Genomic DNA, 16,432 nt, shown 5'->3' on the forward strand with positions numbered 1-16,432 from the left:
GTATGACTTTTGACAAAATTACAATTAATTTAGACGAGCATATTTTACATGCTGTAAATCTACGTATTTTTATTTTGCATGGAGGATAAAGGTATACATTCGAAATAAATTCGTTTTCACGACATGCGCAAAATTATCCTACATGTCAGAATAAACGGGGAGGATAACGTTATTACCCCTTTGCCGAGACGTCGCACAATGTCGTATTGTTTGTTGATATGTGCATCAATCTCGGAGACCTTCTCCGTAGCCTTTTTCCCCGACATTGTCGAAGCAGCAGTGCCGTCGACGGAACTCTCAGGTCGCTGAAGACGTGGTTCCGGAACGAGGGAGAGTCTTCGCACGTGAGAGAGTCTTTCGGGTGGACACGGAGACAAGTGCGAGCCGTCGCGGTGCATTCACATCTTCGTACATCAAACGTGCGACCCTCGGTCGAGGAAATTTTTTTCACGCAACCCTCAACACGACAATGTGTGCCTTTGTTTACGGAACTGATGGCAGTTGCCGAGGCGACCGTGTCCACGGTTGCCAGCGATGTCGCCTGCATAGATATATGTATATTACACATTGACCGCGAGTGAGACGTTTGTCGAAGAACACATATAGAAATGTGGAAAAAAATTAAGATTAAAAATTAATAATAATAAATATATGATTCCTTTTCCCTTTCTCTTGTTTCACCTTTTTAGTGTCACATATTTCATGTAAAAACTTACATTTTTTTTCTTATACTTAAAAAATGAAGCACGATAGAGAAATTCATATAAATAGGTAAATAAATTGTTTATAAGCTGTATAAAAATGTAGCGCATTATACATACATATGTATATTTTTTTTTTAGGGACAATTTTGCTCTTTGTCTGCATTTATTTTATTGTTATTTAATACATTTGTTTTTCTTTTTATTGTCTAAATTTATATTTGTGCTTAGTTAACACAGCTATTTTTTTCATAGAGATAAAATTACAACTTTGTGTCTGAATGCGCACGCGCGAGCACATGTATTTATTTTACTCGATCTTACCCAGTAAAAAATTTTTTATGCATGGGTATGTATAAATATGTATAAACATACATAAATATTCAGAAACATATATATAATCATGTATGAAATATGTCTATACATGTTCATACATCCCTCTTCCTTTTGCAAAATTACTTTTTAATGTGATAGAAATAATAATAATAATGTGAAAACATTAAAAATAATTAAAAGGGTACTTTTCATATTACAATATTTGTTTTAGAAAAAAATCAAGTTTTTACGAAAACACTGACGTCGACTGACACAAATTACTGTCCAACAACAACTGAGCGTCCAAAATGATTACAATTTTCACAGATATTTTGCAAAACATGTACAATTGTAGTACCAGAATGGTTTTAACGAGTAACGTCATTTTCATGTTGAGGCTCACAACTTTTCAAATGACCCTCGTACACATGAGAAAGTAATAAAATTGTCAAAAAGATATTCGGAGATTCAGAAAGCACACTCCGAAAAAACTTCGGAATTTCTAAGAAATTTGCCTATTTGATTTACATACGCCAATTCTTATAAGACTCTTGGATGTTTTCTTCTTACGAGAAGCAAGTCTATCTCGTGGCGAGATTGTATATGAAAATGACAGATCTTGCTCGATTTCTGCTGCCAATGGCATCTGTCGTCAGGTTATGTAGCAGAAACTGTTCGGTTTCTATCACCAATTTGTTGGCATAGCATAAAAAAAATCACAGATCCATATTAAGATATTACTCGAAACAATTTTGTAATAAAAACGGACAATGAATAGACTTAAGTATTGTAAATTAAGAAATATACTATTAATTCTCGCTAAAATATATTCAAAAGTAGATATTTCAAAATTGAAATATCTACTTATTTTAAAAGAGCACTATTTAATATTTTACATGAAAAAGTTATATACAATATATAGCCATTTTTTATTAAATAATTTATAAAGTTATGATTTGGGGAAGAAATATTTATACTTCTTGTGTTTTATTTTATTTATTTTTTATCTTATTATTTTCAGTAAAACAACACAGTTACGATATACTAAGGACGGTTAATTTGCCGTCACATGAAAATATACAGAATCCTAACAACAATGATATATAATAGTGAGAAAGACACCATCAGTTCAGATGCTCCGCAGCCGTAAGTCACATGCTCCAGAGGATGTTCTGTAAAGCAATTCTTCAGCCTGCGTCTTTTTAGAGTGTTCAATGGAATCTTGTGACAGGGTTTCTCGCCCGTGCTATTTGTGTACTCGAAGGGTAAAATGTTGACAGATGTAACTTCTAATGTTATGTCCAAGCACGTTGGGTACATGCTGTCCACCACAACTAGCAACAGATTAGTATGTGCAACCTGTAAATTATTACAGACGATTATTTTTTTTAAACTATTCGATTGCTGCATTATATACGCACATAATTTATGTAATATAATATTTTTTATATAAAATTGTTATCAATTAATTTAACAGCATAAAAATGTTAATAACGTCTCATCATTTCATAAACTGAAAAATAAAGAAACATAGAAAAGTATAAAGAGCATATCAATCATCTCTAAAGAGCGTATCAAAAATATCATCAATAAATCAAGAAATAATTTCTCATAAATCCGTAATTTGGATTCTAATATTAAAAATTTCGATACATTCATTATTTCTTCTTTCGTCAACGTTCGTTGACAATTAACATGCTGATCCAATCAATCTTACTTTAAATGCATTATTCTGATGCATCGTAAATATGTAAATTGTACAATTATACTATCAAATTGTGAAATTATTGATAGTACAATAATATGCACAAGTAATTTTGTTTTTAATTATTCACGCGTACTTCTTTGTAAATAATTTAATTAATTATGATTATTAGTTATGATTGTTTTAAGATTGTCTTAAAAAGTATGATATGTTTGTATGATAATTACAGTTTTACACATGCTAAGTCTCTACATTTATTAAAAACTGCTTAGAGCCGCACTTATCAGAATTAAAGTAAAATGTTAGTAATTGCAAACAATACAAATACAATAAAATAAGTTTTAAATAGATAAAAATATGTTTGTAATATTTTTTTTAGTATGTATAAAATTATTTCTTATTCTCTCCATCTTAAGTAAAATAAAAAATATTTACTCTCTGAGCGTAAAAAGGCCGCGAACAGTAATCGGAGTGATTGGTGACACCTTTAGCAGCAACGGTCTCGTTCAACATATAGAGAGTTCGCTTTTGATCACAGGAATAGTAATAAAAATAGGGTTTTGGTGGTGGCGGCGGATCTGGTGCATCTTCATCGAAGTGGACTTTGCCATGAATTCCGGGTAAGTTTACAAACTGGGTCGCGTACCATATCAACCTCAGCAGAAACCAGAGCAACAATCTTGCAATATGTTGCAACGGTTCCATTAAGCTGTTGGCAGAGTTATCGATTCGCTGGAACAATTTGCAGCTCCGTAAAAAAGCACCCTCTTTTTTTAAATAAAAAAGAATAATTATAAAAAAGTTTTGGGAACAATTTATTCTTCATGCTATTTTTTATTCTCTCACCAAATGCAAATTCTTTATAATTTTGATAATAATTAAAAATTCAACTCTGTGAAATCTATTTAAATATGATCTTTTAATATAATCAATATTTTTTTATTTTTGTCGATTATTATATTATTCTTTGACATATATTACTTACAGTTTCATGACACCATGCTTGATAATCGAATATGTCGATCGGATTATAAAGACCCTGTTTGATCATGGATAGCATGACAGCACCCTCCTGAGTGCCCATAAATTGTCCGGTGTCATTATGTTCGTCTGAGATCACTATGTAGCCATTTTGATCTATCAGGTAGCAGTGAATCCAATTGTGGGCGCAATTTATTACCGTATTCGTCGTCTGATTGTCTGAGATTAATGCAATGAATCGCTTGTACAGATCTTTCATCGGCATCTGAAAACCCACTACAGCCGCTGGTGCTTTCTTGCCGCCATCCTTGGGCGACAGGCTCATCGAAGCAGTCACTATCGCGTCCACGCCTGCTTCCCATGGAACTGTAACGATACTTTGTTTCAAATATTATACTACTACTCATTTCAAATATAAATCATATATAATAAATAATTATATAAATGTTGATTTCAAATAAATCACAGAATGATTATAAAAGATAATTAAAAAAAAATTTAATAATTATTTCAGCTCAGCGCTAAATTAAATCGTGAAATCAATCGTGAAATCATGCCTACACAATTAGCCGACACAAAGTTTTTTAGTGTATGTTTTTTATTAAATTTAGATCCAATCAACAAACATTTCGCTCTATCTTTCGGATCCTCTTCAATGTAACTTAATGCATACAAAATTTTCCTATAATATTGTCTATCCGCAAAAAGTTGATCTCTTTAAAACGGTAAAAACGTTGTAAAGTATAACGTCATCAGAGAGGAGATAAAGATTTACATTTTCTTATATTTTTATTATTGTATTATACTTTACAGGAGAATATACAGGAAAATTTTATATGCGTAAAATTACATTGAAGAGGATCTGAAAGATGGATCAAATAGTTTGTTGATTAGATCTAAATTTAATAAGGAGTATTACACATTAAAAAACCTGTATGAGTCTTGTGTTGGCTCATACAGATGTGTGATTTCACACAATTGATTGAAAAAAAAATACACAAACACAACATTAATTATAAAAAAATTCGATGTCCTATTTACAATAAATATAACTCTTACCAGATAAAGAAATACTTTCTGAATCTAGTTCACTTTGAAAGATCGCGCCTTTATACCAAGGTTCATTCACTGCTCGTCTATGAAGATCACCGAAAACAACACTGTCATCCACATTCAGCAGTTTACTGGTTTTAAGATGATGCCACCTGGTGAGCCCGCTTTGGGTCGCGATAAATCTTATAAAGATACCATAGTGATGTGCGAGATCCCGAGCCCTTGGAGATAAATTCTCCATATAGTCACCACGGAAGCTGTTGTTCGTCGCCTTGGCATCGAATACAAGCAACTGCATAAGTTCTTTGTTGCAATAGTAGTCATCGTGCTTGAGCGTTTGTCTGCCACAGTTGGGTTCTTCATCAACATCTTCATCTATAGATGAATAAGCCTCATATTGCTCGGACCATCGCCAACCAGGACGGCTCATCAGCGCTAAGAAATGACGCAACTCGTCTTCCGGCTTATTAAACTCATGACCTTCCAAATAATGGTAACGACAATATACCCAGCTAGGATGTACACGCCAATGATCGCCCACAAAATAATCCGACACATTCACATTCATGTTCTGGTTTCTGCGAATCTCATCGCCGACCTTGAAAAATTAGACATACAATAACTTGAGCACATATTCGATATCATGAGCACAATTGCGTGTATAATTATTACTTGATACAATTGATGCTGTATATAATCATTTATTAATTAGTATAATTAATTGTGCATTGAATTATTTTAAATGCAATTATTTAAAAAAGTTAGTGAAATTGTTCTATACCTTAATCCACGTAGTTCCATAATTGGATAAAACAACCGCAAGACTAAATGGAGTGCCAGGTAGGGGCGCATAAAAATAATCACGTTTCTCAAGGTTGACTCGACGATTGTCATCATAATGTAATTTCACGGGGATCCCCATCATGTTACCTCGCTTGTGATCCACCAGCGCTGATCTCAGCTCCAATAATTCGGGTCCCGGATTCCTGTGTTCATTTTTAATTAATGAATACTTCAAATAAGAGATAATAATAGAAGAAACGTAACGATTAAAATATAAAATGTTTCATTTTCTTACATAATTAATTCATATTTATGGAGAAAAAAAACTATAATATTAAATGATTGAAACGTTATGTTATATACCTGGGCTCGCGTTTGTCGTCAAGTATCTCTACCTCCGTGAGATCGATGCTATTATAGTTCAACTTAAGCTGGTCTTTGTAATCTGGCCGGAGGTCTGGATGCAATATCACATAGCCGTTATTGGATACAATAAAGGCGTAGCCATTCACGCCGAGTTTATATGGCAACGTAAGTTCGCGGATGTCATCAATCGGCACGTCTGTGCCAGCCACGCCGAACAGTGTGTCATTCGCCGCATCTGTCATGTTGCTGTGATTGCTCTTACGATCAAATACAGGTGTGCTTACGGAAGTCAACAGTCTGTACTTTTGCCAGGTTGTGGATGAATCTTCCCCAATGTTCTCATCCTTGTGCAGCTACACAGAGCGATTGCGAGATTGAAAAACACTTTTCGATTGCAATATATCATCTCCTTTACAATTTTCTTTCGTTAAGAGGAATGAATATGTCGATAGGTTGGAACAAAAGCGAAGGGACACGCTATCTAATTCGCACTCAGTCATTTCAATACCAAGGTGTCTCGGAACCAAGGGTGCAACCAAAATCACACGAGAACTAATTACAGAAGCATATATTATTTTCCGTCGCGTGTAATATTCTTAAATCAGAATCTGATTTAAGAAATCTCATTGTTCAGTTGATATTTTTAAAGACTCGAAGTCTTTGATTGTCCGCTCAATCCCGAACATTTTATGCAGCAGTTAACACTGGTCTAACAATGGGAAATAAAAAAAAAAAAATGAATTAAACTAAAATCGATGAAGCCCAGCAAACAGGGTACTAAACCTAGCTTGAAGTATTCAATCTGCTAATGATAACTAATCGGCCAAAGACCATTCGCTGCATCGATTAATCATATCTCAATGTCTAGCGCTAAACTACATATTTGTGGGTGTTTGTCCAGTTCTCCGAATCGACACTTCGTTAACGAACTACGTTAATTAATTTCTCTAGGTATTTTTAAGCCTTTGGCTTTAAGATTAAGCGAGATTCAAGAGATTCTCAAATCTGTTTCTGAAATCAGTAAAAAGTAATGTTTATTTAATTAAACATACCATTATTTATTATCTCGCTTGATCTTACACGAATTACCAAACAGAGTGATCAAAATTGAAAACTATCCACTGATTTAAAATATTTTTAAATATATAGCTTTTCTAAAAGAAGAATTTTAACAAAGTTGCGTCGCAAGTTTTACTCCCGTTTGGTATTCGAAAGATTAAATACAGGAGCTTGTGCTAAGAGAGATATAGCATGATATAAATCTACACGGAGTACTTGGAAAGCCTAGGAACAGACAGCGGGGGTGCTTTCTTGCTTATCTAAACCTGCTGTATGTAGATTGCGTTCTCGTTTATTTGCACGCCCATCCGTTTTCCTTTCAGATACTTTTCCAGCGACTTTTGTTGCCCATGCTTCATCACCCACCACAGCCAAGCGGCAAGTGCTGGATTCTGATGGGATTTACGTATGTTTATTTTATTCTACCTGTATATGTTTTCGCTTTTTTACAAAAACATTAAGACATAGTAGAAGATATGAAAAGACGAAATTTGTAGTAACAAACAAATTACAATGGTATTTAATTGATTTTAAAAACTAATATATATAAATGTTATTAAAATTTACAATTTTAAAATTATTTTTCTTCTAAAAATTTTAGATTTTTCATATCACAAATTATAATTATTATATTTTTAATTTTGAGACAAATTTTTTTTAAACTGAGCAAATGAATAATACATTTGTTACAAAATTGTATAATTATACAATTGTATTAGATTTGTAAATAATAGATGTCAGTGTTTTTTGTTTAATGAATATCTCTGTCCTCCGAACTAAACTTTGATCTTAGGAAATAGAAAAAATTCGTAAATTTCTGTCATGGCGACCGCCAGTGTTGGAACGTATCTAGATAAAAGTATTTAGATAGTCAGTTGTATCTAAGTGTATTATCTAGATTTTTATGGGCGGAGATACCTGTATCCGTATATCTAGTTACTTTTTTGGTACGGTATCTTTTAAGTTTTAGATACGTACTTATACATTTTATTTTATATCATATTATTTCATATTAGAAACTTAATTTTTGATTATTGTAAATCATCTTTCTTCTCTAATTCTTAACCTTGTACAAGTGCTTTTATTTGCTTCACCGTCTGGGGAAAAAAAGTTTTATAAAATTATGTAATTTCATATTAGTTATTTAAAATTATATATAATTATATACAGGGTATCCCCGACCTACGGGATCACTTCTCACGAGTTGTTACAGCGAACTAAACTGAATCAGAAAGCTCTTTACCATTTACAAGCAATCGCGATCGATGAAGATATAAAAAAAATCTGCTTTCTATAGATTCGGCTATCTGGGTAAGTAGTAGATTTATATAAAATAAAATTAGTCTATACGCAGCTTGTTGTTTTCGACTTTTCATCATCGAGACATTCTTTTATGTATTAAAACAAACAAATAAAATGTAGTATATTTTACGCTACTTATATCTTTTCCTTTTTTTATTTTCTCCATTCTTTATTTTTCTTTTCTTCCTTTTTTTTTTTAGTACCTAAAAAGTACCTAAATTTCCGGATACTTTTTTCTTGTATCGGTATCTATACTTAGGTAAATATAAAAAAATGTATCTGTACTTATGCCTAAATATTTTTTTCACACAATACTTATAGATATAACTAGACCTTTTAAGTGATATTTGTTCCAACACTGGTGACCGCCAATATTTGACTTTTTTCATTTTCACAAAAACACTGACATGGACTGGTATAAATGACTATCAAAGAACAACAATAGCTACAATTTTCATAGGTATCTTTCAAAGCACGTACGACTGTAGTACCAGAATAGTTTTGTCGAGTAATGCCATCTCCTAGCAAATGAGAATGGATTAAAATGGATTGAAATTTTTTTCTATCCGAATGCGCGTATTTTAAATAGCGAATATTTTTTGGGGTTTAACTGGATTCAAATGGATTTAATTTGATTCAATTGGATGCAATTGGATTGAAAAATTGTATTTCCTATTCAAAATTTTGAATTAAACAGTATTCACAATGCATAGAACAAGCTAATATTATTTTTAAATTGAAAGACATAGAGATACATATATGCTCCATGCAATTCCTGTAAATGAATAAAAATGCATTCAGGATTGAAAAGCATTCATTTTAACATTCGTGAATCAATATTTCTAAACATCTGAATTCATTTCAATTCATTTCAATCCATTCTCGTTTGCTGGACTTTATGTTGAACTCAAAACTTTTCAAACGACCCTCGTATATTAATAATTTTACAATATACTTCTCATAAATTTATCACCATTTAAAAAACTTTTTCAAATTGCTTACAGCATGACGGGAAAATATTAGATTAAAATTGGATGTTTTAAAAGTTTTATTTTAAAAATTATTATTTTTCTTACCGTGATATCAGCGTAAGCATGTGTCCATACGATAGGATGTACCACACTCTGAAGTACCAAAGGACGCGCTACGACTGAAATGTACTTGAGTACTTGTTCGCGCACTTCCTCCTGAGTTTTTACTTTCTTGTAGTCGCCAAGATTTAGACACGATCTTACCATCCACTGGAGTTCATCCATTTTTGTAGCTTCTTTGCCTATAAGATATGTAAATACTCGCACCGGTATATGAGTACTATTTTCATTCCAATTCCATTTTTTGAATACCTAAAAATGAAAGAAATAGAAATCACAAACATACAGTAATGTTTACTCAGAAAAATTTTTATTATTATTATTTATTTTTAAAACTATTTCATCGATATATTTATATCTGCAAATGATCTTCGATTATTTGGATATTGTTGTTATTAATTATACTTCTATTTACACATCCTTGTATAGAAAATTTTTTAGAACAGAAAAGAGTAAAGGCTCAATAAACAAGAATGGATTGAAATGAATTAAAAAATTGCAATTTATTTTAATTTATCCAAGTTTGCGGTTTAGAGGCCGAAACTGGATTGAAATAAATTGATATTTCAGAACATAAATTTGTTTCTAATCATGAAATAAATAGAAAATAAAACAATTTGAAAATAAATGGATTCTAGGGAGATTTTAGGGAGGGGGAGTACTCTAAACAATTACTCTTTTTTTATTTAAATAAAAATGTACATTTTCATAATTTTAAACTGGGATGTATTCATAGCTAAACTATCTACAACATAATAAGTATTTTTGGACTCAAATGGAGAATAGAAAAGCGAAATAAGCTATTCATCATGTTGAATATATTCTTAATATCACTTTATCTGGTACATTCTGGGGATGTTCTTAGAATGTTTAAAGAACATTCGCAGGATGTCCTATGGAAGTCTGTGCGGTTAGGGATATGAATGTATTTATGTCCGTATCATATTATTTTTTTATTGAAATGAATTAAAATATGAAAGAGCTATTCATCATGTTGAATTCAGATGTATTCATGGATTCAAATGGATTTGAAAAATTAGAAACGCGAATTTGTAAATGTCGAAATTTATTTGCATTCATTTCCAATTATTCTCATTTACTGAGAGGACAGATTCAGTTTTATTTTATCTTAGCAGATTTTTAATAATTTTGTCGCCACGCAACATCTCAATATAAGAAAGTGCATTAAAAGTTTATTCAATCAAATAATTATGTTATATAACCTCCTTTAGATTATTTCCCAATGTCCCTCCAGGAACACCGTCAGTAACAAGCATGATGAGCTGATTACACGGTGAGTCGGCGTCACAACCGCGTTCCTCTCGATAAGTTTTAAGTAGACTGAATGCTTTAGTAAAAGCCTCCGTGAGATTGGCGACGTTATCTGTATCAATTTTGTCCATGGATTTTTTGAATGTGTCGAGATTTTCTGGAGTGGCTTGAATCAGCATATCCTTAAAACATGGCACGAATTCGGTCGTCTCGTTATTGTATTTTAGCAGTGTGACGAAATCATTGTTTGATAAGGTGTCCAGAATCGAGTTCACTGTCGTTTTTGCTGTCATAACATTATCGTTTCATTAAGACGAAGAGATTAATACACTTTTCTCAACAATATTACAACTTTTCAATTATAAAATTAACAGTCGCGATAAACCAATAAAAAATAACAAATATTAATTTATCATTGAAAATTTTTTGTTTTATCGTCTTGTTTATCTAAAGCTTTAAAATTTTCTATAAAACTTGATTAATTGATATAAAAGTTTTAGCTACACACTTTCACACACAATTCAATAAAACTAATCTCCCATACCAATCGTCTTTCCAAAGCCCGTCATGCTGCCACTGACGTCCATTAGAATCACCATATCCTTGCTGCATGTGGCCGCCTCGATAAACCAATTACGTAACCTGCAGTCGTATTCATCAGCAGAAGAATTATCATCGTCCTGATCAGCAGGAAAATTATCATCGTCGTCATTGTCGTCGTACTGATCAACAGGAGAATCATCGTTGTCGTCATCATTATTAACATTAGCAGGAGAATCATCGTCATCGTTGTCATCATTATCATTAACATCAGCGATGTCTTCGTTATTATTTTTGCTAACATTGTTATTATTATTAATATTATCATCAATTGTGTTATCGTTTATATTATCATCGTCGTTGGTGTCTTTGAGATTTGTTCGCCACTGCATAGCAGGATATTGTCGGAGTACACCAGTGACTGTACCAAAGTATTGCCACGACAATGCCGGATCAGATTCGTAATTCTGACGAAATATATCGTCCAACGGTTCAGTCCTCGCGATATCTTCAGCTACATCTTGCATGAGATCGTACACGTTGGTTGGTATATGAACCGATGAGTAAGTCGTATTTACCGGAATGTCGTAGAAATGCGAGTCCGAAATCAGTTCCATATCTCTAGAATCAATTCGTAATATTTTTTTGTCGATTTATTTCACGTGATTTGTTTTCTGTTTTCGACAATATACATTATTGTTTATATTTATTAATAATAATTTTGTTTTAAATTAATTTTGTACAAATAATTAATATTTGAGATTGTATAAAATATTATATTAGTTATTTGAGTAGAAATAAAACTCAAAATTAAATTCACAAATCATCGTGCAGCGTATATATAAAATTATAATTCTATAATATAATAAAATTCAAAAGGGTTTTGAATGAATAAATCAAATTATAAGATAAAAGAAGATTTATAAGATAAAATATTAATTCTTTTTGCAAAAAACGTTCAATTATTATTCAAATCTATAATTTAAATACAAATATTTAAGACTAAAAATTTGAGGATGACCTAATAATAGAGATAGAAAATAGGGGTTTATATTTAAATTACAGATTTAATTAAATATTTTTTGCAAAAAAAAAACTTTTATCTTACAATTTGATTAATACCGTACAAATCGTGTAATTATGTAAATGATTTTATTCCGAGAAAAGTTGTAAGGAAAAATGTAATATAATAATCAATAGACTATCTTATTTCTGATTTTATATATGGTACAGTTTAATTTAATTACGCACATTTTAGCAGAAAAATAAAAAAGATTCTATAGAATTAGTAAAAGATTTATCTTTGTTAGTTTCTTAGTTGACTCTAACGTTTATGATAATAAGTTTCTTCACTATTATAATAACATTCTATAATAACTCTTATTCGCCCAGATTTTTTTGGATTTTTTATTATTATAATAATGTTGCATTTGCATAATTCAGTTTTAATCCATAAAAATTCTTGCCTTTTAATCTTACACAGCACACTTTATCCTAGAAATGTATAATGGGCGTCATTTTAGAATATCGTAATAATCTTGTGATATCAATGAATGGTCTAAGTTATGCAACGGATATTCAGGGGATGTTCGCGTGTATGAGAATCCACGGACATCTTAGACGACATCCATGAGATGTTCAAGGAACTCCATGAGATATCACGAGTATAGCGTGTGTGTATATGTATGTGATTGTTATCTAAAATAAAAGGGAAATGTTTTAGGATATTATATTATGGAAGCGAGAAATATGTTATTGTTCCATTATTATACATAATGAAATAAAAAATTAATTTGAAATAATATATGTCACATCTTGTAATTTATATATTCTTACGCTGCGTTCGAAAACATTATCCGAATGCCTCTGTAGTGTAGTGCCTTTATAGAGTATATTATTTTGTCTTTGCTGTTCACCCAATGTTAAACAAGAATAATACACAGTAGGGATTCTCTAGTAAGAGATGAGACAACGCGTGTGCAAGCTGCGGATTGGTCGCCGCCATTCAACAAACACTCCCGTGCTTCGAAAAGTTTTTTTGTATGTCTTTATATTCCATGATGTCGTTTGAGCCCAAAAATTTATGAAACAAATGTATAAAAGTATTATATATTTAAAAAAAGAGATTAATACTGATCTTGTGACAATTCGTAATTTATGAAATTATTTGAAGTCAAATTCATACGAAACTCGATGTCTAACTCAGAAACTGAACTAAATTTTGTTTATTGGCTTGATACGTTTTAGAACATCAATTATACGAACGTGCTCCTAACGATAAAAATAGCAGTAGAAACGGAAATTATAATAATTTGAATATAGTATATTTCTTCTTCTTACATTAGAGCCTGTGCTACATCTCTTATATGCTTGTGGTGCGTACGGTTGATTATTCAATTGCCACGAACATATGGGACTTACAGTTTTAATGCCGGTTCCGAACGGTGGATTTTTCGAGAGGCGGATATTTCTGTGGCTACAAATACTCTCGGGAGATTGCCAGCTTTTTCGAAAGGAGACACAAACGTAAATATTTTGGTTCCTATTGGGATCGAACCCGGCTCGAATCTCTGGCATGATAGACCAGTGCGCTGTCTACCATGCCATACTCGCGTTCATAATATATATTTAAACCTTGATTTATATGTATTTATTTTGAATGTAGTTATTATTAATTAATTATTATTATAATTCAACAAATAATAATATTACTACTATTATAATATTTGTTGAAATTTAATTGAATCTGAAACAAAAAATCCTAAAGTTTACGTCCTTATAATCTCTATAATGGTGACATGTAAACGTATATTTATTACATGTAATATATCTGTTAAGTAAATGCATGTAATGATAAGAATATTATATAATAGTAGAAATTTACATAAATAATATTAATAATTATTAACATCATTTACGTTATTTCCGAATATAATTAACGAATAAACAAATTTCTAATAAATAGAATATAATTTTAGATCATAGCATAGTTTACAACATTGCGCCGCAATTCTTTTTGATCCTCGAATAGCGGCACATCTGGCGCGTTGTCTCATTCCTTACTAAGAGGATCTCTAATACACAGGAGCATCCAGGTATTGTTTTTGAATACAGCCGTATAACATTAAATATAATAAAAACCTTTGTAAGCTTCATTTGAGATGTAATTTAATTGGTACGCAGTATCGTTTGCGTCCAAAATAACTATGACATATTCTTTACTTCTAATTTTTTATTTCTGACACTCTCCAACTGTAAACCCTTGCTTATTCTAGACATCCATAGGAGAACATTTGGAGAACTGTGTTGTGGAAGGATTTGAAAATAGTAAGATATTTTAAGATATTAATAGGATATTTTGTGATATCTTACGATGTTTTTTTTTTTGGATGTTTCGGATGGAATATCTATAGGACTGCTTTGTCATATGAGATAATTTGGGATGTCCTCAGGACAAAGTGTGCTGTATGAACAATAACTCCGTAATTAATTCTTATGGCAATTTGAAGAGAAAAAAAGTGAAGCAGAGCAAATTGCTTACCTGAACACGGTCACATTCTTCTTATGAATATCACAATTTTTGTTTGTTGAGTTCTTGTTTGCTGAATCATGACCGATGACAGGACTACATTTGCTGGAAACGTAGGAGAAGTTGTCGTCTAGGAGAGATGGGTCCCAGTTCTCCGCAGCCTCTTCGGCTGCTATTCGAATGCAGGTAATTGCGTCCATCTTTCGACGCAGCATCCTACCTACATTTTGGCTAATTATGTTGATCAACTCTTCTCCAGACTTATCTTCAACTCGCACGTTCATGCTTTTGTATTTCTAAAAGAATTATTACTTATTTAACTACTTGTTTAATAAGTTTATTTATTTAATATTTTTTATTATGCTTTATTTGCAGTATGTTAGAAATATATAAATTAAAGATGTTTAAAATTATACATAAAGGATTTTATATCATTAAAAATAATAAGAATTTCTTCTTACTATAATAAATTTACTGTGACGAATTACAAATGAAATATTAAAATAAATGTAGATTTACTTTTTACAAATAATTGCAAAACTATATTAAAGAAATATTATAATTCGATTTTTTTTTAAATAAAATTAAATAAAAATATGTTATCTTGCGTAGAGAGAAGATTTCTTGAATTCTCAGTATCTGAAGTTTATTACCTTAAGTAAATACGGATACTCACTTCTAGCAATTCCTCGGGCCGGTCCACTTCGTTCGCGAGTTCCCACAACTCAGTGCCCAATTTCTCCGCCCATCTAGCCACGCTAGTGAGAGTTAAGAAATTGCAATATATGTAATTTAAATATCCAGGGAAGCATACCGATTTAATTGAAGTTGTAGTTGAAAAATATGATAATAATAAGCAGTATAAATTAAAATACGTAAATAATACACAAATAATATAAAGATAAATATAATAATTAATTAACAAATTAATTTAGCCTATCTCTATTTTATATATGTAAGCTTGTTCAAATAGACAATCAAAAACAAATCTTTTAAATGTAATCTTGCATGTAAATATTACTTATTTTCTAATTTTTCTAATACTTTTATTCTATATTTCTAATTTTTTAATTTTCTTTTTATGCATCTATTTAAAGCACATTCATGACTTGCGTTCTTTACAACGCAATGCAGAACTCACATGTGAGCATCTTTAGCCAGACATACGACGAACACCAACACAAAATAAAAGATGAAATATCGACCTGCACTCGGCATGAACAAAACTCGCCGCGTCCGTTTTCTCTTTCTTTATAGTCGTCGCGCTATTCGTTCCTATGATACGGAACGTTACACTCTTCAACTCTCTACAAAAAGCACATATGCAAAAGCTTACGATGGCATATCAGGCACTCGATTGGCTGTATGTCTACTACGGAACAAACCGGCTGCGAAGTTCGCCTCTAGTTCGATTATTTTTGGCACTCGAGCAACGCCGTCTTGAAACTCTAAAGCTGCTTTCTTGTTTTCTGACATGGATATTAATAAAATCATCATGCCAGCCGGATTAGAACATTCTTTATACATATTTTTACATATTCATGTATAAAAAATTTTTTACTGATGGTACATATAGTTGGATTCCCAGATAAAAATTTTGTCTGATGTTTACAATTCTAAAATATGTTAGGTATTGCATTTTGCAAGGAATTTACGACATAAAGTTTACTGGTTTTTATCAGGAAATAACATAATGCGGTTTATGTAAGTATTCATATATTCAATATATTTCTGT

The 16,432-nt window shown here is 31.5% G+C and overlaps 2 protein-coding genes across 4 annotated transcripts in view; both read right to left on the bottom strand.

The window, feature by feature from the left end:
* LOC108746278 (putative serine/threonine-protein kinase C05D10.2) overlaps positions 1-519 on the bottom strand; it is a 7,620-nt gene extending 7,101 nt beyond the window's left edge. Inside the window, exon 1 of one of the 2 annotated variants that reach the window (XM_018482948.1) lies at positions 177-519. In XM_018482948.1, the coding sequence (XP_018338450.1) occupies positions 177-398 (222 nt within the window). In that variant the 5' untranslated portion in view covers positions 399-519. The remainder of the gene's footprint in view (positions 1-176) is intronic. The other variant, XM_018482947.1, reaches the window with a different exon arrangement.
* A 1,553-nt stretch (positions 520-2,072) lies between these two features.
* Positions 2,073-16,000, bottom strand: LOC108746270 (voltage-dependent calcium channel subunit alpha-2/delta-4-like). Of its 2 annotated transcripts, XM_018482929.1 has the most exons (13): positions 15,839-16,000; positions 15,374-15,455; positions 14,710-14,993; positions 11,173-11,789; positions 10,580-10,914; positions 9,342-9,608; positions 7,230-7,355; positions 5,902-6,257; positions 5,537-5,741; positions 4,762-5,353; positions 3,707-4,068; positions 3,157-3,453; positions 2,073-2,375 (listed from the first exon to the last, which is right to left on the bottom strand). In XM_018482929.1, exons 1-13 carry the CDS (start codon positions 15,913-15,915, stop codon positions 2,082-2,084), a joined length of 3,894 nt encoding a protein of 1,297 aa, XP_018338431.1. In that variant the 5' UTR covers positions 15,916-16,000; the 3' UTR covers positions 2,073-2,081. The 2 variants fall into 2 exon arrangements, with proteins under 2 accessions (XP_018338431.1, XP_018338432.1); XM_018482930.1 differs by lacking the exon at positions 7,230-7,355.
* Positions 16,001-16,432: the final 432 nt, after the last annotated feature.

This window comes from Trachymyrmex septentrionalis, unplaced genomic scaffold (genome assembly GCF_001594115.1).
Source record: "Trachymyrmex septentrionalis isolate Tsep2-gDNA-1 unplaced genomic scaffold, Tsep1.0 scaffold161, whole genome shotgun sequence".
Classification (NCBI taxonomy): Eukaryota; Metazoa; Arthropoda; class Insecta; order Hymenoptera; family Formicidae; genus Trachymyrmex; species Trachymyrmex septentrionalis.

Excerpts from the sequence above, each read along its gene's own strand:
- LOC108746270 (XM_018482929.1), bottom strand. The coding sequence starts at position 15,915 with ATGCCGAGTGCAGGTCGATATTTCATCTTTTATTTTGTGTTGGTGTTC. Across the intron at positions 14,994-15,373 it reads GGCCCGAGGAATTGCTAGAA|AAATACAAAAGCATGAACGT; the intron begins GTGAGTATCCGT and ends TAATTCTTTTAG. Across the intron at positions 11,790-14,709 it reads AAGAATGTGACCGTGTTCAG|AGATATGGAACTGATTTCGG; the intron begins GTAAGCAATTTG and ends AATTGATTCTAG.